The sequence below is a fragment of the Boleophthalmus pectinirostris genome, unplaced genomic scaffold, assembly GCF_026225935.1.
Source record: "Boleophthalmus pectinirostris isolate CB_2022bp ecotype Guang Dong unplaced genomic scaffold, ASM2622593v1 HiC_scaffold_2, whole genome shotgun sequence".
In the NCBI taxonomy this organism is placed as follows: Eukaryota; Metazoa; Chordata; class Actinopteri; order Gobiiformes; family Gobiidae; genus Boleophthalmus; species Boleophthalmus pectinirostris.
The window spans coordinates 12,436,139-12,444,730 of NW_026571152.1; the positions used below are offsets into that span (position 1 = coordinate 12,436,139).

Genomic DNA, 8,592 nt, shown 5'->3' on the forward strand with positions numbered 1-8,592 from the left:
ATACTACTACTACTACTACTGCTACTAAGTTGCTGCTGCTGTCACTGCTGCTACTGGCATTAAAATGTTAATTACTGAATTCTGATAGACCGATATATTGGCCAAAATATCAGGCCGATCTTTGCACTTTCTAGTGTATCAGCTATCAACATTAAATCTCCACCACAAATCAATATTTAGTTTGGCCCAACCAGCTGCCTAAATAATACACATAAAGATTTATTTTAAAACTGCACAAAATGTGAGTACTCAGCGTTCTCTCTTTGTGGTGTAAAAGAGTTTGTAATCAGTTTAAATTACAGAATTTGTGAAGATTAATCAAAGTCAGAACAAAAATATTGGCAGAGCTTATCAGCCATTGGCTGCTCTGGATACTAAACATCAGTATCGATGTCAGCCAATAAAAAACCCATATCGGTCCATCTCTATTGTTTGTAAAAGCTGCTAACCCTGTAGTTTAGGCCTCTGCAAAAATGTTCAGAAATGGCCCTGTGTGTCAGATGCCCTCCCTGTGTGTCAGATGCCCTCCCTGTGTGTCAGATGCCCTCCCTGTGTGTCAGATGCCCTCCCTGTATCCTCTAAACATGGATTAGTTGAATGTTCTAATATTGTTTCCTTATTGTCTTATTGAATTCCGTTCTGTCAGCTATTGTTGTTGGCCTTATTTAAGCTGCTTCACTCAGCAGACACGTTGAGTTCATTTCTGTGTTGTAACTGTGGCCTGTTATGTCCTCAGGTGTTTGATGGGCAGCAGGAACGACCAATGACAGAGGGTCAGAGCGATGAGGGGCGGGCCCAGGGTGAAATGGTCCAATCAGAGAAGATGATGACGGAGGCAGAACCAGAGGAGTTTGACCTGGACATCAGCAAAGAGGTCGGAGGCTGAAGTTTGGAGATGTTTGACTCTCTAAAGCAGGACTGAACTAGGACTAAACTAGGACTAAAGCAGGACTGAAGCAGGACTAAACAAAGACTGAACTAGGACTAAAACAGGACTAAAACAGGATCCTAAGTTTGAAGACTTCTTTCAAAAACTGTGACTCTCCCTTCCAGTTAAATCCTTAGGTTTCAGAGTAGTGGTGATGTTGTCATGGCAGTTAACAATTCAGCTTCTTCTGAATGGCACCTAAAATGGCATCTATAAATAAGAAGCTGAAACTCCTGCTTTCCATCTTAAATGATAAGATCATATTTTAATGTGAACAAGCTAAGAGGGTTCACTGGGGTTGTAACCGGTTTCATTTTGGTCCACAGCTCTCGAGACCCGAGAAAGTCCAGATACCAGAGAGACTGGACCCAGATCCAGAGGAGGTCCTGAGTCCAGATGAGCAAAAGCAGAGACAAGAGAGAGCAGAACGTATAAGGAACATGCTCACCAAGTCCAGGTAAAACGAAGACTGAACTAGGACTAAACTAGGATTAAACCAGTACTAAATCAAGACTAAAACAGGTCTAATCCAAGCCTAAACCGGAGGAGGAGAGGATGTATTACATTGTATATTTCTCTCAGCTTTCAGGTCTTCGTGGACTTTTCTGAACTGGATACGGTTTTGCAGCAACAGCAAAAAATCATGAAACAGGCGTCAATAAAAGGAAGACTCCTGAGGACCGGTGAGGAACCAGGGCCAAACCAAGACTGGACAAGGCCTAAAGCAGGACTAAACCAGAACTAAACTAGAATTGAAACAGGAAAAACTGTAATAAGTTATCACATGGAGCTAAATGAACCACTAAATCTTTGGATAATTTTCACTCACACTCCTTCCTCATCTTCAGTTTTTTTTAGACTATAGATAGTATACTTTATTATCCTGAAGGAAGTTATAATACTATTACTGGATTTTCATTACAACCATGATGAAAATATTCTCATATTTACTTTAATTTTCTTTTAGGGAAAGCAGCTGCTGAGGACGACTGAACCGTTCCAGGATTCACCAAAAGAATTTAAGACTGAAAATATGTGTTTAATAAAGATTTATTTAGTTGATGAACACTTAATAAAAGTCTGATTTTAATAATAATTTATACTTTTATGCTCTGTTTTGGGACTGACCGAGCTAAAGTCTAACACTGTCACTGTGTTTTTGTTCACTCACAGTTTAATATAAATAAAACTCATGAAATCATCTGCAGAGCCTCATTTACATTTCAGTTTGATTTGAATCGGACCATCCCTATTTGTACCATACAGACACAGAACAGTTTTTATTTCCTAGGACTTTATTTAAAAAAACAAAAAACCCTCTACAACCTGCAAACATGAGCCCAGTCTGTGACAGATTTATTTAAAACCTGGAGTATTTATTTATAGTTTAATAGTGACATGATGTTTCAGTCACTTTTGTCTCCCCCCTGTAGATAGTTCCATGTCGACACGTTTAACACTTTTTTCCTGAAAGTACAAATATAACAGTGACTTTACGTGGATTTCACAAAGTTCATTTTGAAGGCTTTGCGCTGGTCTGATCTCGTCTGGGACTCGGACTCAGGTCTGGACTCTGGTTTTGTTTCAGGTCTGGTCTCCGGACTGGACTTGGGTCTAGCGTCTGATTCAGGTTCTGAGTCCGGTTTTTGGGAGTCCTGGTCTCTGGGCGTCTCAGGGGGTTTTGTGGATTCGGCCTCTGAAGGAGCAGGAGGTTCAGGCTGGAGACAGAGACACAAAGTCAGAGATATAAATATAACAACACCCCATAACTTGTACAAAAAAGTGGCTTAAGGGAGTGTGAGGCCACCCATAGTGTTTGACTCCAAATGAAGCTCATCGAAGCTAGTTGTTTTAGCGGCTGAGTTGGAACCCAGTTCCATATTTGGAATTCCGACAGTGAGTGTCATAACAATCAAATAGCCTGGCTTGGCAGAGGGCGGACACTTAGCAATACTGTCAGTCAAATCTGTTGCTAACGCTAGTGGGAGCAACCTCTGGGAAATAAGACCCTGATTGGCCAGTTATTAATGTTCATATTTTGATTTAGGCACAAAATAGTGAAATAAACACTCCAGGATCACATAGAGCGGGTTAAAACAAACATGTTAAGACCAAAATGATGAATCTGACAGCAGCAGTTACAGAGAGAGGGACCACACTTTTTAATAGAAAGTGAATTGGGTCAATAGGTGAATGCTCACTTCCTTCCATTTATATTTACACAGTTTATGATCTACCCTCTCCAGATCTGGTCAGGAGTACCTGGTTGGAGTATTACCTCGCTGAATCCGAGGCCGCAATGGCGTCGGTTTCGTCCGGACAGTTTTCCGTCAAGTCCTTGTTGAAACTGGTCCTCTAGCTCTCGGTTCATGCGTTTGTCTTCCTGACCTGAAGTAAAGAGCCTGGGTCAGATTTACAGTGATAATAAACACACGGACTGTCCCCTTTCAAATTAATCTTATATTGTGCACTGTCCACGTTTCATTAAATAAACTAAATAAAGTTTATCTAATGTGACAGATTCTGTGCTATAATAAACAACAGACAATATGAACATGAAAGTGTCAGTTTAAGACCTGTGCGAAAGTGGGACGTGGACTTATGATCTCCGATAACCAGGCGACCCGTGGGCTCCTTCTGAAAACAAGACAAAAGAAAACACAAACATTTTTGAGTGTTTTTAATAACTAAGAGGTGAGTTGTAGGTTGTGGGGTTGGTGCTTTGTACTGGTCTCTGTGAGCCGAATTTGAACAGCCTAATGAATCAAAATGGAAATAGAAGAGCATTGTATGGCTGTATGTTAGATATAAATTATGAAATATCCAAGATAAATATGTTTTATTATAATTTTTTACAAATGTAAAAAGTTAATTGGTGATTTTCAACTTAACATGAATTTGGGGGCCTCACTCTGGATTGTAAAAGAAAAAAAAAAGTATGGACAGGAAGCCAAATAATGTTTAAAAAAAACAAACAAACAAACTAATTTCAATCCATCCCTAGTTTGTACCTTGCTGGCTCCCATGAGTCGGAGAAACTTCTGTTTTCTTTCGTCACTTCCCAAATCTGCAGAGTCCCACTGAGACGCTCCATCCTCAAATGAACAAAAACAATGTAATAACTACAACTATTTTGCTTATATCTATATCTCTCTATCTATATATCTATACACATACATATATATATACATATACATATATATATATATATATATACACACACATATAATATTACATATACATACATATATATATATATATATATATACACACATACATATATATATATATACATACACATATATATATATATATATATATATACATACATATATATATATACATATACACAGAGAGAGAGAGAGAGAGAGAGAGAGAGCACATTAGCATAAATAAAACTAAAAAAGCACTCAGAGAGCGCAGACCTCCACCAAGGACTACCCCCATTTTTTATATAAATTGCGATAAAATCAGTCTTCTGGATCAGATCCGGATCAGCCTTTGGAATATGAAAGAGAATCCCATTGTCCATCCCTGAGTCAAATTTCATGGGGTTTGGTCAATAATTAATCGAGATATTGAGAAACAAAATTTTTGGCCCCATTTACCACAATGTTAACTAAAATTTCAAAGTGATCCAGAATCCAGGATTTCTTCCGGATCACCCCCAAAATGAAATCAGTTCTTCCTTTTCACATTTCCAACAAATCCTGAAAATTTAATCAAAATCGGTCCATAACATTTTGAGTTATGTTGCTAACAGACAAACAAACAAACAAACAAACAGACAAACGCTGGCAAAAACATAACCTCCTTGGCGGAGGTAAAAAAAAGCTTCAAAATGTTGTGTGATATATCCCTGGAGAAAATATAGACTACTATAGAAACTCAAAAAACATGACTGTCAGACAAATTATTTAAAATGTTAAAAAACACCAACTGCATTAATAAATAAAGAGCAGAATGAAAGACTTTAGTACTTAGTTTGCAGCTGTAATGAGTCATAGAAGTAATTATAATTAAATATTCTACAGCTCAAATCTGATCATAGAATAGAAAATAAAAAACTCCCCCACTAGTGCAAATAAAAAAGTCTTCATGGTGAGTATTTATGGTGACTAACAGGCCTACCAAACATATATCTTATCATAAAATGGTGAACTCAGACACATTTACATCTTCTGAAGTAATAACATTTTAGATTATTTCATTCTTAAATGTGGTCCACCAGTGAATGTTTTCACTAAACTGGGTAAAATAGAAGAGTGACATTTAGACTTTAAAATTAAAATATTAACTAAATTTCTGTGTTTTTTTTAACATTCAACAACTAGTTTCTTTATAATAATCCTTCATGTGCACACTGTTTTAAACACACACACTTTAAACAAAGATAGAAATCCTGCACATGTAAACAACAGCTTTAGCCGCTTTAGCTTTAGCTGCCTCTTTTCTGTGTTTTTTAAATTAAATTTCACACTTTTCACAAACCTGCGGGGGAGATGCGGCTCTCTTAATGCCATGTTTTTCCTCCGATGACGCCATTTTATATTTTAATTCACAAAAGAGCAGAAGAATCAGTAAAAAATCATTCCAAACTGAGCTAATGCTAAAGCTAAACACATCTGTCACACTGCTGTTTCCGGTGGCGTCACATCCGGTCTGCTGAAGAAGGCATAAGAGCGCCGCCTGCTGGAGTCCCCGTGTCTGCGTTGGTGAAAAAACAAAAAACAAAACACACACACACCCACCCCCCCCCCCCCCCACCCCCCCCACCCCCCCCCCCCCCCCCCCCACCCCACACACCACACCACACACCACACACACACACACACACACACACACACACACCACACACACACACACACACACACACACACACACACACACACACACACACACACACACACACACACACACATATACAGTCCCTGACAAAAGTCTTGTCGCGTATCCATTTTGTAGAAACAAAAGCTTATAACTTGACTTTAAATTAATCGATTGGTTTTAGAAATGTCTCATATGAAAGCTAAAACCCTCCCAAATTATGCTCAATATACTAAACTAAATTTGCTTCACTGAAGAAAGATTGATCATTTAATGAACACAGAAAGGTCAGATTTTGGCAAGACAAAAGTCTTGTGGCCTTGTCATATGATGCACCCAATCCTAGATTACAGCCTCACCTGTGATCAGTTACTGATCAATCAATTAGTGGGTGTGTATAAAAAGAACCCCAGCACACCAGACCTTCACATCAACTGCAACTTGACCTCTGACAACATGCCTAAGATCCACCCTGAGACCAAAGCGTTAATTATCAAGAGGCTGAAGACCAGATCCACTGTTGAGGTGGCTGACACCTTCAATGTGTCTCAGTGTCAAGTACAAAGAATAAGAAAAAGATCTGAAATGACTGAAGATGTTTTTGACAAGCCCAGGTCCGGCAGACCCCGCAAGACAACTGCTCGGGACGACCGTTTGTTGATTTGAAAATCCAAGGCCAGCCCCTTTTCCACTGCAGCAGACTCCACCAGGCCTGGTCACCTCAAGTCCCTGTGTCAACCAGAACAGTTTGTAGAATTCTGTCTCGAAATGGCCTCCATGGTCGAATCAGTGCACAGAAACCAGCACTAAACAAAAGGCAATTAAAAAACCGTGTGGCATTTGCCAAGGCCCACAGCCTGTTAAAAGGATGGACACTGGAAAAGTGGCAGAAGGTGGATTTCTCAGATGAATCCTCGGTTGAATTACATCACAGCCGCCGCAAATATTGCAGGAGACCTACTGGAGCCTGCATGGATCCAAGATTCACCCAGAAAACAGTTAAGTTTGGTGGTGGAAAAATCATGGTCTGGGGTTACATCCAGTATGGGGGTGTGCGAGACATTTGCAGGGTGGAAGGCAATATCAATAGCCTAAAATATCAAGAAGTATTAGCTCCTCTTACATTCCCAACCATAAAAGGGGTCAAATTTTGCAGCAGGATGGTGCTCCATCGCAAACTTCTATCTCGACATCAAAGTTTCTCAAGGCGAAGAAGATCAAGGTGCTCCAGGACTGGCCAGCCCAGTCACCAGACATGAACATCATTGAGCATGTCTGGGGTAGAATGAAAGAGGAAGCATGGAAGGCAAAACCAAAGAATCTTGATGAACTCTGGGAGGCATGTAAGACACTTTCTTTGCTATTCCTGATGACTTCATCAACAAATTGTATGAATCATTGTTGAACCGCATGGATGCAGTCCTTCAAGCTCATGGAAGTCATACAAGATATTAAATATGGATCTCACAGCACCACTACTTCATTCACTGACGTTATGCAACATATTTGTATATTTGAAGTAAATTATTTGTTCAGTTTTCTGTAGGTGACAAAACTTTTGTCTTGCCAAAATCTGACCTTTCTGTGTTTATTAAATGATCAATCTTTCTTCAGTGAAGCAAATTTATTTTAGTATATTTAGCATAATTTGGGAGGGTTTTAGCTTTCATATGAGACATTTCTAAAACCAATCGATTAATTTAAAGTCAGGTTATAAGCTTTTGTTTCTACAAAATGGAAAAGCGACAAGACACTTGTCAGGGACTGTATATATATATATATATATTTTTTTTTTTACACTACATTCATGTATAAACCCACCAGCACGCACACACACACGCACACACGCACACACACACATATTAAATTAAAAAACAAAAAAAAACGTAAGGTTCGGTAGAGTTAAAATACATACAGCTGGCCCTTCCAACATTTCCAGATGTCAGAGTAAAATACAGTGTCACTTTCCTTAATATTAGTCAAGCATGTTATAATTCCATTTCTTGATTCATTTAACCTACACATAAATTTACACATGAGGTTCCTCATTAGAGCCTGGAACGTGGGAATATTTGCAGTAACAAACAAAGCACTTGCACTTTCCCACCTTGGAGTCTTTAGCATTATTCTTAATCTTATTCATCTTTGCTTTGCTGTAATGACACCATAGGTGATCTGTATACAAAAGGAAGAATAAAGTAAAGTACCTTTGAATCTCAGTGATGGAAAATGTATTTAGTTACAGAGCACTGAACACTTGCATTAAAATTTATTTTGCAATGTAGTTTGATACATGGTCCAATCAGTGTACTGTATTCAGAATACTGAGATTACTTTTACATCAAGTTGCATTTAAATTATAGAGTAAAAATAGGATTAAAACAGCTTTATTGTTTCATTGTTTGTTATGTATTTATTTATTACTGATCATAGCAGGAAAAATCACACATTCACTCACCACAAGAGCAGTGTTGTATATTTTAATTATGTGCTAAATTGTGTGATGAAGTACCACCATGTATCCCTTTAATTTTAAAATAGTATCTGTATTCTGAACACCAGCAAATGAAAGGTAACTGTTCCAGAATACAGTTAGCCAAAATTTGTATTCAGAATATGTATTCTGGGTACATGTATTCAGTTACTTCCTAACACTAGTGGTGGAAAGAGTACTGAAAATTTGTACTCAACTAAATATACAGTTAATACAGTGACTAAAAATGAACTCACTTACAAGTTATCCTGCCAAGATTGTACTTAAAATGCCTCTGATGAATCTTTAATTGGCATAATACTTGCTATGAATATAAATTGTAGTTTTACAACAAGAAGCAAAT

The 8,592-nt window shown here is 38.2% G+C and overlaps 2 protein-coding genes across 4 annotated transcripts in view; one reads left to right on the forward strand and one right to left on the reverse strand.

Moving 5' to 3' along the window:
• The window catches only part of LOC110160354 (pleckstrin homology domain-containing family A member 7-like), a 59,794-nt gene extending 57,728 nt beyond the window's left edge, over window positions 1-2,066 (forward strand). For all 3 annotated transcript variants that reach the window (XM_055155278.1, XM_055155279.1, XM_055155280.1), the window contains 4 exons: window positions 737-874; window positions 1,255-1,385; window positions 1,511-1,611; window positions 1,896-2,066. In XM_055155278.1, coding sequence (XP_055011253.1) covers window positions 737-874; window positions 1,255-1,385; window positions 1,511-1,611; window positions 1,896-1,921 — 396 coding nt within the window. In that variant the 3' untranslated portion in view covers window positions 1,922-2,066. The remainder of the gene's footprint in view (window positions 1-736; window positions 875-1,254; window positions 1,386-1,510; window positions 1,612-1,895) is intronic.
• cunh11orf58 (chromosome unknown C11orf58 homolog) lies at window positions 1,961-5,583 on the reverse strand. Its single transcript, XM_020924985.2, has 5 exons — window positions 5,420-5,583; window positions 3,940-4,023; window positions 3,505-3,565; window positions 3,207-3,316; window positions 1,961-2,646 (listed from the first exon to the last, which is right to left on the reverse strand). The coding sequence occupies exons 1-5, from the start codon at window positions 5,471-5,473 to the stop codon at window positions 2,422-2,424; spliced, it is 534 nt and encodes a 177-aa protein (XP_020780644.1). The 5' UTR covers window positions 5,474-5,583; the 3' UTR covers window positions 1,961-2,421.
• Between the last annotated feature and the right edge of the window lie 3,009 nt (window positions 5,584-8,592).

Coding starts and splice junctions, on each gene's coding strand:
- cunh11orf58 (XM_020924985.2), bottom strand. CDS start 5,473: ATGGCGTCATCGGAGGAAAAACATGGCATTAAGAGAGCCGCATCTCCC. Junction 4,024..5,419: donor GAGCCGCATCTCCCCCGCAG/GTTTGTGAAAAG, acceptor TGTTCATTTGAG/GATGGAGCGTCTCAGTGGGA. Junction 2,647..3,206: donor GCGGCCTCGGATTCAGCGAG/GTAATACTCCAA, acceptor CTCTGTCTCCAG/CCTGAACCTCCTGCTCCTTC.